The sequence below is a fragment of the Ambystoma mexicanum genome, chromosome 7q (genome assembly GCF_040938575.1).
Source record: "Ambystoma mexicanum isolate Mex_15411 chromosome 7q, UKY_AmexF1_1, whole genome shotgun sequence".
In the NCBI taxonomy this organism is placed as follows: domain Eukaryota; kingdom Metazoa; phylum Chordata; class Amphibia; order Caudata; family Ambystomatidae; genus Ambystoma; species Ambystoma mexicanum.
This window is the reverse complement of record NC_090941.1, coordinates 677,319,699-677,334,456: the sequence shown is the minus strand read 5'-3', so window position 1 is coordinate 677,334,456 and position 14,758 is coordinate 677,319,699. Positions and strand designations below refer to the sequence as shown.

The window sequence follows — 14,758 nt, the reverse complement described above, 5'->3', positions numbered from 1 at the left end:
GATAACAAACAGAACTCTGCAGTTGAGCAGTGTGGAGTTATGGAATAAACAAAGCTTGTACAACACTTTCTTTTTGTGTGCCCAGTTACTACACATATTTGGATTAGGCATATGAAGCCTTGTCTAAATGACTTTGGAGTCAGATCACTGGCTGCAGTTGAGATTCTTTGCAGGTTAACCTGAACATACAGAGGTTGCATTCTCTGTGGCCAATTCGATACGTAAAGCATGGATGAGATAAGAAAGGTTGTAACACATTGTAGTAAATCATGCTTGCTGTTATTAATTCCATGGCTTCGCGTTAATATTGATTCTCTTCTGTAAAATGAGTGATGTGTTATGTTTATATGACTGTGTCCAATAAAAGCTACTGCTACTACCACATCTATTGAACATCAAATAAGATAGTCTTCCTACTATGTTCCTACGACCACTCCCAACAAAAACGGGGCTCCCACACCTTGGGTGGGTGTGGCCATACAATTTACTGGATCGTTAGACTAAACATATTAAAAGGTGATTTTAAGACAGTGCAGAATGGAAGTCTAAGGAGAATACCTGACTTCATTGGTAAATGCAATTAGTGATAGAATTTTAATAAAAAAGACATTCAATATTAAAACCAACTGTAAAAAACCAACATGTAAAATCTGACATATAGAAACTCACAAAGTGACTAGTGCTTCCACGACAAAGTGCTAAGTGCTGGTCGCCGAATGGCTAATAAAGAGCAAAGTACACAATTGAACTTTATCTTCAGGATACATATAAAACTTAAAATGTACATATAAGATTGTAAACTATTTTACACTTTTGAATAGGTCCAATGTACAGCTTCAAGCAAACACTGACCACACAAGGTGCATAAATTGAGACCTTTTTTGTTGGATGTCTCTAATTGTGATGCCCTAGTCAAGGAGTACCCAAAGTGCATCAACGGAGTACTATTCCTAAAGCAAATACTTCACATTAGTATCTGTGAAAAGCCCTCCGACCACTCCACCAGGCTTGATTCATGGAGCCCAGAAGTGGGCACCTACAAACAACTGGGGGCACATGTCATGTGTTGTTCAAAATGTATACACCACAAAACCTCCCCTTAGTTGTGATGGAATAATTTACAAAATATAACTTAACACAAAATAGGAAGACAATCTGAATCTAGATATATAAAATATGAGTAACATGAAGCAAAAAACAGTTAAATACAGAAACCAGTAACATAAAAAATAAAACAATGCCCACTCAGAAACATGTGTGACACAAAGTAAAGTACATGAGGATTTGCACACACTTTCCGCTAAGCTTCATCTGAAATAGGAGGTCCAGCATCCTGCTGTGCCCAAATAAGATTTCGCAGAACTTTTCCTATTTCTGCCTACCTTCAGATAGGGCATCTAGCACCCGTGCTGTGCCTCCGGGGGCTATGACTATTCATTTTGCTATAATGTCAGTGTTTCTGGCGGTGAGAGAAAATCAGGGTTGGAGCTGCATTGGAATGTATGAGGTCTCGTGTGTGCGAAGCCGCAGTTACTTTAGGGTTTTCCAAGAAGACTGACCAGACAGGAGGAGATTGCATCAGCCAAGACTGGTATTTTATTGGAATTAGAGTGGGACATTTGCCCAGAGTAATGCACTGAACATAAGGTGTGAGAAAGCATCAGCAGAACACATGACAAAATATAGTTTGCCTCCATAGGTAACCAAGGTATGGCAGATGGGATGAATTCCTATAGTGCCTAGGGGCTTCACCTAAAACTCAAAAGGGGCAGCCATACCAAAGGCCCGGATGGATAACTGGATGGTTGGAAGGACTTTAACAGCAAGACAAAGAGTCTCCCCTCCGATTCCCTGTCCTCAGAAATCGTTTCCTCAAGAAGAAAAAACTAGAATGAAGGGTTTCAGGATAGATTAACCTAACTAAGGGAATGCGAATCATCCCAAAGGTTCCCTAACTAATACTCCATTCCAGAGATACAGCCCCCGGGTCACTCTTGACCTCACAGTCCCATGGATATAGCACCCAGCATGCCTCTTGGCAACATATGGTTAGAGACTCCTGTTAACGTCCTCACATGTTCATCAGTACCTTTCCTCACTTGCTTCAGGGTAAACGTCTGGCTCGAATATTACCCTCTAGCCACGAGACACCCTCTTGGGACAGTATCGTTCCTGTGTCACATTCATGGCAGCAAGTATTGCCTCTCCCCTCGTTTAGGGTATCACATTGGGCTTTCTACTAGAAACATGGATTCCATCTTCCTTGCTTAGGATTTTTGTCAGGTTGTTTACTTTTAACCAACCTTCCCTGAGTCACTCTCTTAGGCATCTGTTTCCTCTTTGTGTCTGGTCTCTTCTAAGGGTCTGGTTATTCTCGTTTCCATAGTCTAGTTCTCCCGCTCGCTCGTTCTGGCTATTTCCTATGGTCTGGTACTCTCATGGGGTCAATCCTTCTCTCACGGTTTGACTTGCTTGCTGTGGCAGGCTATGCCGCTGAATCAGAGTCTCTGACTCTCTCCGTTTTTCTCGCTCTCTCGCTCATTAGGCTGATCGATCTTTATTTTATTCAACTCGGTCCAAGTGATCGGGTGTCATGCTTACCATATAGGGGATATAGTGGGTGTGGTTCACAGCTGCATTCCTCATTCCGTTTTCTCCCAGATTGAAGGATGCAACCTCGTTTATACTGTCTGGGCAAAGAGCCTTCACTCCTATTGGCTCGGTTTGTCAGGTGGTTCTCTGCAGGGATTTGATTGGGAGTGAGACTTTACAGTTTCAGAAGTCAGGCGGAGGGCTTTAAAAGGCTGGTGAAAATGATGAACCCATGCCATGTACTGTTGATCTTTTTTCGCCTCTTTGCTTTGCAGATAAAATGGTTTGAACATGGGGGTCTTTATTTTTGGTGCCTGCTTATATCCGCTTCTCTTGGTAAGCCCACGTTTGAATTGCCAGTGTGTTTTAGGGCCATATAAATGTTTTGTTTGTGCAAGCCTTGCTACTGAATGGGGAGGAGGGAGGTTTTCCACTGTGCTATCCTGGATGAGGTGGAGTGCAATTCCGTCGTGCACTGTTTGTGCACGACGGAATTGCCAGGCTGTGTGTTCCTGCTGCCCTATTTGGTAATTGGATTACCTCCCTTCTGATCTCCACGGGCTAGGACCGGCGGTTCACTTTAAACCACCGGAGTGGGTCCCTGCTGGATATTGGGATTCTGGGTAGAAGGGTTTCCTGTTGCCTGGCTGGGTTTTGGGAGTTCCTGGCAATGATCTGGTTTCAAAACATGTTCTCAGAATAGACAAAGTAAGGAATACAATAATTCAATCAGAAGAAAGATTCGATTTAATAAGGACTCCAAAGCATTTGGAAATCATACAGAATAAGAGCAGTGGACTACATTTCCTCACATTAAGTGCAAGTGAGGGATTAAGAATTGGAGAACCCAATTTTACGTATAATGTATCTACTGGTGATGTCTCAGAGTGATGCGCTGATGATACAAGATTCCTCCTCAAATAGTCAATCTGGCACTAGGTTGCAGGATGGATTAGCACACGAGAGGCCCTAGAGAATCCCAACATATCGCCTACTGGGGTCACATCATCTAGTGGATGGGTTTCCCTGGTCCCCAGATCTACTCTGGAAACCAAAGGCATATCCTACCACATGACTCAGTCACAGAAGACTCTGATAAGGACTAGAGGACCTCACTGCATAGCTGAGAGATTGAGAGTGATGGCTGATGTTTTCATGTGTAATTGTGGGACGCTTCATAGGTGTGAGTTGCTACGTGGTGATCCTATCTAGCCCCCTCTCCCTGTAAAATGTGCAGGACCCCCATATTATGCATTCCATCGTTATTGGACTAAATGTCTCTGCTGCAAGTCTTTATGACAGAGAGGGAGAGAGAGAGAGTGGGTGTTCTACAGGCGTCAGAGCCTCTGGAGGAAGTAGGGCGCCCCTGCACCCACAGAGGACAGAGACTGATACAAAGATGACAACTCCAGGTCAGCACAAAAGGTGGTGGACAATAATGAAATTCTCGGGGTTGCATATTTTGAATAATGAGAAAATAATAGTAAGGTGTTTGTATTTATTAATGAGTTTCCATTCAAAAAAGGCCTGATCTGAACATATTTTTTGTCATATTCCATATGGTACTCCATATGTCTTACAGATGTATGTGGGGTCCTCTAGACACCACCTGGTAGAGACAACCCGTTTTTTTCTTACAGGTTTTACCCCAAAATGCTTCCTGTACAATCCTGGATTATGGAATGGGATACATAATGCTTTGATCCTTTCTGTGGCCATTTTAATGCAGTCCCCTATCTAGCCTCTAAACTGTGCTAGTAAAGAACCTAGAAATGTGATCAGACTAACTGAATTGCTTTGCAAAATTGCAAACAGGAGAACCAGTGGAGAAACTTTGCTGAAAATGTTGGGGGGGGGACATGACCTCTGAAGAAAAGGTGCCCCATTCAAATGAATGGGGACAAAATAGTGTGCAATGAAAGTTGGGGGGCAGAAACACCCCCGTCCCCCTCTAAAATTACGCCCATGAGGAGAACCATGCCCAAAGCCGAGGTACCACTACAAGTAGACTTCAGCTGAGATGTGACCTTACCGCGAGATGTTTTTGATCATATTAGTTAGAACAATTTATTTCAACTCTTGTGTAAATGGTATAGTCTGATGAAGTGACACAATATTACAATGTTTTGCTCTTGAGTCAAGCATTTAAGGCCAGTCACCTTCTGCTAAATCCATGCGACAACTTCCCTCAGCAGCCATGTGAGTAGCGGTGGGCTTTGCTATGATGACAATGACTCTTGCAAGTACGTAGCATTGCCGGGCAGCATGGTTTCCAATCAAATCAGTCATTAAACGTAGTAGGACATCATGCAACGCAGGGGTTGCTTTAAATGAGTGGGGATTGTTATAAACAGAGAAAAAAGACCACCAGACGCAGGGCTCAAGGGTCAGCGCTCTGCAAGTCCTTGGGTCAGTTGCAGGTCTGCTGACCTCTGAGCTGACCTCTGAGGCATGTTAAAGGGAGAGAACATATTACTCCACCTTTTTGCTATTTGAAAAAGGTGGGGTCAAGCATAAGGGGGATCTACAGCAACAGGTTCTGTCTTATTAAAGGCTGTTTCGAACATCCATTGCGGTTCTGGCGAATGGGCCCGCCTTCCCACACGCCATCCTTCTGCTCAACTAGAATTTGCTTCTGGGGTTTAAACATGTGGAATTGTTGGCCGAGATATTATTTTAAAGATACGTTGTCTGGCAGTGGTTTTCATGGATCTACTAAAGAAAGGTTTTTTTTTCAAAATTGTTCCCTGGTGCTTCTACCACTGATGTAATCTCTGATGTTGAAATGAGAAAACTAATTAATTTGTCACACGGCGCAAGGAAAAAGACTGACTGTTGAAAAAGTGAGTGTTACGCGTTCGATGTAAGTTTAAACTAGGTCATTTTGGAAGTAGGCCACATTCGGGAACTGGCAGCATTTGCTGGCTCTGAGTCATTTCCATCTTTTGGCATGTTTGATACGGGCGCAAGTTACGTCGCTAGGGTTGGTCATGGTATATCATGCCAGCCCACGTGTCTGAAGAGTCTTCATTTATAAAGAAGACGTGAAAGGCAATGAAGGTGCTATGGGTCTATCTTCAGCATTCAAATGATTGTGTAGGATTTATCCACAGCATGTTGTGTTGTGTGATTTGTCTTTTACCACGTGCACACCAACACCATAGTGGTCTCTGAAAGCACCAAGCCGTGTCATCCGTATAGACGAGAATAGTGGCCTATTTATTTATTTATTTATTTATTGGACATTTGTATTGCGCCTATACGCAAGTGTTTCCAGGCGCCACAAGACAAAAAGGAGAGGAGCGGGACATAGAAATCGCAAAGTAGAAAAAACCCAAAAAGAAACGGTTATATTGGCCTTGTGACAATCCTACCGTGCAAGTGCAGGAACACAGTGGTAAGTGCTAGTGGTGAGGGGGTAAGAGGGAAGTGCAGGCGTGGGGAGCCCCCAAGGGGGGGGGCAAGTGCTGGGTGGGCCAAGGTGGCAAGTGCCAGGGGGACAAGGGGGAACGGGGGATGAGTGCAGTGGACAGAGAGGGCCAGATTGGGCTGGTCTGGGAAAGGGAGCCCGAAACCAAGTGCTGGAAAGGGATGTTGGGGGGACTGCTAATGGGTGGTTAGATCCCTGTATTACTGTGAAGGGACCAGGTACCCAGTCGCAAGAGCAGAGAGTGAGTTTAGCATGGGAGGGTGAGAGGGAAGGAAGATAAGAAAAGTAAAGTCTTTAGAAGTTTCCAGAACTTAAGAAGAACCGGCTCAAGTCTGAGAGGGGAGGGAGGCTGTTCCAGAGGGAGGAGCCAGCCAAGGAAAGTGATCTACCTCCCACTCTCTGCTTGGAGGAACGTTTGACCTGCAGAGAGCTGGAGCGAGAGGACCGAAGGACTCTGGCCGGGAGGTATTTGGGGAGGGAATGATGGATGTAAAGAAGTCCCAGGCCCCAGACAGCCTCATCGATGAAGTAAAGGGTCTTGAATTTGATCCTTGTGGTCACAGGGATCCAGCGGAGAGATTTTAGGGCTGCAAGATGAGGTCGCTGGGCTTGGGGCCAAGCATAAGTCTTGCAGTCTTATTCTGGATTAGTTGAAGGGGGCAAAGCGAAGAAGAAGGCAGATTGAGGAAAAGGCTGTTGCAGTAGTCTAACCTAGAGAGAACCAGGGCCCTGGAGATGTTGCGCATCTGGGGGAAGGTGAGGAAAGGCAGAATGCCCCTTAGGACGCGAAGCTGAAAGTTGGACTTCTTGGCAAGGTCCTTGATGTGTAAAGAGATGGAGAGAGAGGGGTCATCCCAAGGTTTTTCACCTCACATGTGGGTGTGGGGAGGTCACCCAAGGAGTCTGGACAGAGACTGGGGGGTAAACAAGGAGCAGGTGTCCCAATGAGAAGGATCTTTGCCTTACTGGCATAAAGGCAGAGATCATTGGCAGAGCACCATAGCAGTCAGGCATGAGGGAGGAGGAAAAGGAGGTTGAGGATGGCAGCTTGAAAGAGAGCTGTGTGTCATCTACATAACACTGGAAATGAGGAGAGATGGTGGAGATCAGGTGGGCCATAGGGGCAGGGTAGATGTTGAAAAGCCATGGTGATAGGATAGAGTCCTGAGGGATGCCACAGGTAGAGAATGAGGAGTGTGATAAACCAGAACGGGTCTCACCCAATAGTCCCTACAGGTCTCCCTCTCATGTGGCCAGGGCAGGGCCATCGCCTTTGGATCCAGACCCTGGGGGTGGACCAGTACGGGAGGATCAAATGGGTGAGGGGTCTTCGGGAAGTGGGAGTGGGACACTGGATGGTGAGATGCAGTATCCCCTTCTCTGTAATAGCTTTACCCCATTTTATCAGATAAGATACGTAGGAACTCTACCCTTCCCCCCTTTTCCTGCACAAACACTTTCACACTGACAGCCCGCTGTGGGAGAAAACAGACTAACACCCAAGCAGTATAGCTGATGTATCCCAACACAATGACCAGGCGAAGTTAGGCAACTACTGACCATCACTCATACCTGACTTCCATTAAGCTTCCCGACACGGATAAAAGGCGGAACACGAAAGCACACTCGGAGTGAGGCAAAGCACATGAGGAAACGGCAGTTTCGAGATGGCAGCTGAACGGGAGAAGAAAGACGGCAAAACAGGAGCATGTTGCAAGGAGTGAAGTTCCCTTGACTTTTCCGTCAAGAAACTGTTACTTTCAAGCCCCTCGAGATTAGAAAGCATAAGACCAGGAAACCAGGCTAAAGAATCCTGTGTTGTGTGTCGGAGACACTCGGGCCCTTGCGCATCACTGATCAAAGCGGGAGAAGCAGCAGTCGCTGTGGTACCATTCTTGTCTCCAAGAACAAAGCTCTTGATCAGATCAATTTGGTCCGAGCCCAGCAAAAGGACACCAAATGAAGTTGTGCATTAAAGTGGGCCTGAGGATTGAATCCTGGGCACTGCTTGGTGCAATGTACGAAGTCCATTGGGCAGCGGTTCCTGGTTGAGGGTCTCACTGAGATAAGAAGCCTATGGTAAATGCCTTGATCAAGCCGAGATAGGACTGAGCTATTTGCATTGTCTACACATTTTCCAAGCACTCCTTTTGCAGATTGCATCTACTTGTGTGTTTGTTTTTTATTTTCCGCCCCACAGCCAGCACGGACAAATGTCCCATGTGATCTAGAGAGAGAGAGCAAGGTATTCTGCACATTGGATTGTGGGACTGATAGTCAGGGACTATATTAGAGATTTTGTCACGCATGAGACCACCGAGCAAAGGGCTTTAAGAGGCCAGGTATCACTGGAGGAAGGGATAATTGTTTCTAATGCATGTATTTGTTTGCTGATTTGCAATGCAAACCCATGCAGCATAAGAGAAAGGTTATCATTCTACTGTCTGATAGAGCATGAGTGTGTCTTGCCTTGTTGTGCTTCTACACGCACTGGGGGTTTCCTGTGTTTTGTCCCTTAACAATGTAGAGTTACATTAATTCTATCCACCATTACATTATTGACTTTTAGGTGACATGAATACTGTCCCCACTTCTGCTTTACAATGGAGCAGTGTTACTTGCCACCCCTGGAGAACTAAAAGTGATTACACTGGTACATGCCACAAACCATGGATCCAATGTTGATTGATTGATTTATTGATTTATAATGCGCTTTGGGAAACAACCTCCAAAAAGAGCAATGAAAAGAGGTTCCCTCCCTTCTCCTCCATCTCTGTAATGCCATTTCATTATTGAAGTCTGCAGTGAAAGTTACCAAGTCAGATTTGCCTGGGGTCAAATCAAACCAATCAGCTAATACTTCCAGACTCTCAGTCACTACCTGCCCTGAAGGCCATCCTCCCCTGAGGAAGTCCCATAGCTGCACCTCAGTAGGGTCTGAGACAAGTTAAACTTCCCTGTGAAATTCATTCCCACTATATTGATATTTTGTATAATCGGAACAAAAAATGGGTGCCAATTCTACTTTTGTTGCTCTGGTTTAATAACGCATAATTCACAGAAAAACACTTGGCGAGGTTGTTAAACGTCACCCCGGAGTTATGTGTCTGTACGAAAACTGAAAAGGACTTTGACTGCATTTGTTCTTCCTATGATCCCTGATTAATGTTATTCTTAATATGTTACAAGCACTTTTATTAAAAAGGGAAAATTCCTTTTTAGACAGTGGCTCACTCAACAGTTCATTCCTAGTGAAAGGGCTTCAACCTTGATGCCAGTCAGCAGTCCCCATGTTTCTTAATATCTGCTCCGAACATTAAATTAGACCGATGGTGTCATGAAGACTCTGCTCCGAACATTAAATTAGACCGATGGTGTCATGAAGACTCTGCTCCGAACATTAAATTAGACCGATGGTATCATGAAGACTATGCTCCGAACATTAAATTAGACCGATGGTGTCATGAAGACTCTGCTCCGAACATTAAATTAAGACCGATGGTGTGGATCAATGTGAGCCAGTTCACACAGATGGGAGAATAAGTGAAGGATCTACTGGTGAATCTGTTCTCATGCTGGACCTCCCCCTGAGTAAGTGTGCACTGCGACAGAGGACGCGTAGCTATATGATACATAGTAAAACATCTTTACCATTTTCAATGCCGTCCAAATGATCTGTGGAAGACTTTTTTACCCATTCTTCTGCACCAACAAAGATTCCTGGACATCGCTTTGCTTGCTGATGTCTTTGGGTTCCGAAACCTAATGTGACCTCATTCATTAGATTAACTCTAAAACCCCCAAAGTCTTTCTCGAATTGGTTATCATGAGATATTCAACTCTTTCGTAATGAAAGACATCTTCACACAGCTATGAAAAGTACGAAGAATAAAAAGAGAACAAAAAACATTAGCATATGATCAAAAGACACAATACAAATCTCTTGAAGACACTAGTGTGCGTATGTGAGCTAGAACCTGCAAATCAGAGCCTAGTACAAGAATCACAATCCCCACACCCAAATATAAGTTGCATCAATTTAGTGAATAGGGACAGAGATGATTGGATGTTCATGTTCAAAGTAGAGGTTTCCTTAACCTTCGTTGTATGTTTTACATATGAATTTCTTGGATCTTAAATGTTAACGCAAATGATGAAGGGTCTCCACCAACCAATGTTGCATACAAGGAAGAGCACCCCCAATGTGCTGGCCCTCCCAGCTCCTCTGCTACCCCTGCACCCCACTGTAACATCTGGGTGCGCCCCCCTTGCATGGCTCGCCATTGATTCCCACCTACGTTCATGCTTTATAAATCCCATGCATACATATGAAATGGTCTCACCGTGTGGTCTGAACATTTCTGAACTGTAGAGATGGTTCTGTGACACCAAGCACAGATGGTGCACTTACCCCAAGACAAAGGTGAAAGGACTAACCTGTCCAACCATATCCGGTGCAATGGGGATGGCGGGCCAGATGGAAGAGTAGACCCCAAAAAACACCAGCCAGAGCAGCATGCTCCCCCACACAGCCAGGTGACTAAACTGAAAGGGAAGAAAGACAATCAAATGGTCACTTTGGTTATTCCTTACTCCTAAAAGGTATTTTCTTGTCTAACAAAGCGGTCTAGATGTGTTAACATCGATATTCATCCCTCAAAAACACTTTGGCCTATGATACGCTTTGATCAGGCATATTCTAATAAGTGGTAACTGCATGCAGATACTAAACATTTATCGCCCAGCAATATATTCCAGCCATCGTTACAAAAAGTCAGAGAGCTGAACGGCGTGCATCCCCTTTGTCTTATAGGTTAAACAAGCCACAGCCTTTGCAGGGTGGCGAAAGAGCCTTTGTGCCATCCTTTCTTTACCCGAGGATATCACTCTAGCAGCAAAACTGCCATCTGAGCTACAGTCTATGGGGCAGATTCCCAAAACATTTTTGGGCGCCAGTGGGGAGGTGTGCTAGCTAGGATTATTACCTTCACACACAAAAGTATTTAAATGCGTTTGTAGTGGGGGAGGGGGCACTAACAGCCAGTGCTTTAAGTGGGCCAGTGCCTGCCAGGGCCAGGCTCCGGTATTCTCCCAAAAGTGGGCTTGAGCCAGGGCCCTGCCAAGGCCCCCCGGTCCCACCACAACATTGGCGGGATGCATTATCCAGTTGCGGCCGCAGCCGCGACGGGAGATTCGTCTGCCATTAGGTCAGGCAAGCTGACAGAAGTGTCAGCCAGCCACAGCATTGCTGTAGCTGGCTGGCACTTCTGTCAGTCACTGTAACTTCCTATGGTGACCTCTCGCGCAAGGGGTCACCAGAGGAAGTTACTGTGCCTTTGTTTCCCCAGGTCGCCAAGGCGTCTTTAACCTTCGGCGAACCTGGGGACTCTACATATTTCGAGGTTTAGAAAAGATGGCTTGAAAAGTGCACAATTCAAGCCATCTTTTATAAAGCTTTGCCAACGGACAAAGGCGCCTCGGGCTTTGTCCGTCGGGAAAGCTTTATAAAAGATGGATTGAATTGTGACTTTTCAAGCCAACTTTTATAAACATAGAAATGTTTAACAAAGATGGCTTGGAAAGTACACAAAACATAAGGTACACACACAAATATATAAATACTATATATTTGTGTGCGTACCTTATTATGGTTTATGTACTTTTCAAGCCATCTTGAAGTACACAAACCATAGTAACGCACGCAAACAAATATATAAATGTAAGCATTTATATATTTATGTGCGTACCTTACTATGGTTTGTGTAGTATGCTAGCCATCTTTTATAAACATGGAAATATGTTACATATTTCTATGTTTATAAAAGATGGCTTGCATACTACACAAAACATAGTAAGGTACACATACAAATAGATCAAATGTTTGCGTACCTTACTATGGTTTGTGTACGTTTTTGAGGCCACGCCCATCCCACAAGCCACGCCCCCAAACGAGGGCCCCCTCTCGATTTCTTACCCCACTTAAAGCCCTGCTAGCAGCACATGTATCCTCATTATGTGTAGGTTTCATCATAAGAGAATATGAAACCTGAACCACTCCCCCGCGTGTTGTATATTATTCTTGCCCTCAATTGCTTTAGAAAACCACATTTGTCGTGAACCAACACACCCTGCAAGTCAAGTAACACGGAAGCAAAGGATATCTTTAGAAATGTCATTACTGCACGCACACGCACACAGCAGCCATTAGGGTGTCGGGTTCGCATCACACAAATCAGTGACGCCAGTGAATACTGCCTCCGTGCCGTGCATTGCAGGCGCCCTTGTGCTTCCCACTGCTAGTGCTAGCCGCGCTGCGCAAGGTCCCTTCATAGAGGCTTGCACTAAAATGTGTTGTCATTTTATCGTATTGTAGTCCTCGTGGAGTGTTCATCTTTCACTGCCAGGACTTCAATGCTTTCCTATTGAAAGTAGGACGTGCATATATCCATCCTGAGGGCAGGGAAATAGTTACGCAACACCCTCCTTGACAGGGCCACTCTCTAATGTATCTTTGGGCATTCTTGAAACTTTAAAAGCTACACTTGTCGGTGAATCTCCCGCGCAACTCTGAATACAGTGGAGTCTGGCTCTGCGCCATGCACAGAAAGCGAGGCCGTGTTTCCCTTGGCCCTCGTGCGCGCTCAGCACTGGGCTGTGAATGCGTGCGGGGAGCTGGGCATATTTTCACAGCTTTGATATCATTCCGTTTTACGGCGGCATCTGCTGGACCACTGGCATCTGTCCCGGGGGATGCTGCGCGCGCCGTGTAACGCATACACTTGATGATGGAGATGGGCTTAAGCGTACGTCTGACATGTCCGGGGGATCCTGCGCGCGGTGACTCGCTTGCAGCTGCAAAAATAAGGCCGCTTAATGACAGGGTTTAGGGAGAGCTGTAATTCTTGTATGGTAAACCCTGGGGAAAATCCGACTTTAGCCATGATAAAAGTGTGAACGAGTCAACCAAAATAGCAAGTGCAAATACAAGCACACAAACGATTTTTTTTTGTTTTTTGTTTTAATGGAAGAGAGTGTAAAACCTTTAAAAAGTGATTGTTAACTGCACAAAAGAAATCCACGCATCGATGGAAAACTTGCTTCCCTCAAAATCACACATGACAACATTCGAGACAAAACACAGTCGTGGTGACTGTTTCGGTTGACAATAAAGGGAAATCTAGCACAAAGCTCAAGGATTCCCCCTGGAGCACGCGCAGTGCACAAGTCCATGGGAGAGGTTGTTATCTTTGTTGAAATAAAAAATGCTGGCTTCAGAACCACCCAGATACAGGATAAGGTTTGGACTTTGGACGTGCACTTTATTCCTGCAACCTATCACTTTACTTTTCATGCCGGAACTGGCCTTCGCTCCGCTTCCCTTCCCACATTCACCCACGTGTTCCCTAACACATGGCCTGTCTGTGGGGACCACTATGCCAGTTAAATGGACAGGCTGCCACCTGGTAACATCACCCACTCACAAATGTGCTTAAATCATATCAACACCAATTTGGTCTCCTGAAGGCCCTCTGCATAGCTGCGTCGCTTCATTTTGGGTCGACCCTTCTGGTCCCTGTCGTCCCTTCTCTCTTTCCTCCACTGTGGTTAAGTTATGCAGCCTGTGGCGTTGGCCCTTTAAGGGTACGCACGCGACGGAGTGACGTTCACTCCGTCGCGTGCGCTGTTAAATAAACGGGGCGTTCCCGGTGACATCAGTATCACCGGGGAGCCCACACCGACAACACCGCTGTCTCCGTGTCTTATTATCACGGGGGTGGGGGGCTCACGGAGGCGGCCATCAGAGACCGCCAACGGACAGGCGGGGGAGTTTCGTCGGGAGCGCAGATGATCGAATGTGAACGCTCCGACGAACTCCGACCGCAGAGAAGGAAGCGATGCACGCGGCCGGCGGCCATTTTGATCAATAGGCCTCGGAGACTCACGGCTTCATAACGAAGCGTCGGTGAGCCATCCGGACACAATTTTTGGAAATTTCAGCGGCGGATGATCGCTGAAAACAGCACATGTCGGTTCCAAAGGAAAATTTCGACATTTTCACTGTTATTGCCGAGCAGAGACACGGAGACTCCAGGGGAAGCCTGCTGTTTGCACTAGGGGTCTCTTCCTCTACTCAATTTTTGGACACCTCATTGTCTGCATGCTGGCTGGAGTGACACTTCCACGACGAGGACGGCTGGTGGTGGGTTGCGGCCCCATTCTTCTCAATCCTTTGGGGTGCCTGTGCGCTTTCCACCATGAATCAGGCTGCTGCTCCTGCTGCTGCTCCTGTGGCTCCTGCGCCTCCGCCTGTTCCCCTGCCGAAACCACCGGGGTCCCTGCAGCCAATGCCTGAGTTTGATATCTCGGGTGCTCCTTCAGGCCTGGGACAGAGGTGGAAGATGTGGATGGATAGGCTGGAGATGTATTTCAGGGCAACAATGGAGACAAGTGACGACGGCAAGCTGGCCACTCTCCTGTACTCCGCTGGTCCAGCGGTGCATGAGGTATTTTTGTCCCTGCAGCTGGTTGACGGATCGTTTGCAGCGGCGAAGGAGGCACTCCACAATCATTTTCTGCCGATGGCCAATGCGGACTATTAACGTTTTCTCATGGGAACGGCTCGACAAAAAGATGATGAGACTCTGGATGTGTTCTTTGGGCGGCTGCGGCGATTGGCAGCGCCGTGTGCCTGGAACGACCCTGAAGTTATGATTCGTAACCAACTCATTCAGGGGT

General features: G+C 46.1%; 1 protein-coding gene across 3 annotated transcripts in view; it reads right to left on the bottom strand.

Moving 5' to 3' along the window:
* ATP8A2 (ATPase phospholipid transporting 8A2) overlaps window positions 1-14,758 on the bottom strand; it is a 3,773,191-nt gene that overhangs the window by 772,254 nt on the left and 2,986,179 nt on the right. For all 3 annotated transcript variants that reach the window (XR_011284127.1, XM_069639892.1, XM_069639893.1), the window contains exon 33: window positions 10,460-10,567. Coding sequence is in view for 2 of the 3 variants with exons in the window: in XM_069639892.1 (XP_069495993.1) it covers window positions 10,460-10,567 (108 nt within the window). In the remaining variant the exon portion in view is untranslated. The remainder of the gene's footprint in view (window positions 1-10,459; window positions 10,568-14,758) is intronic.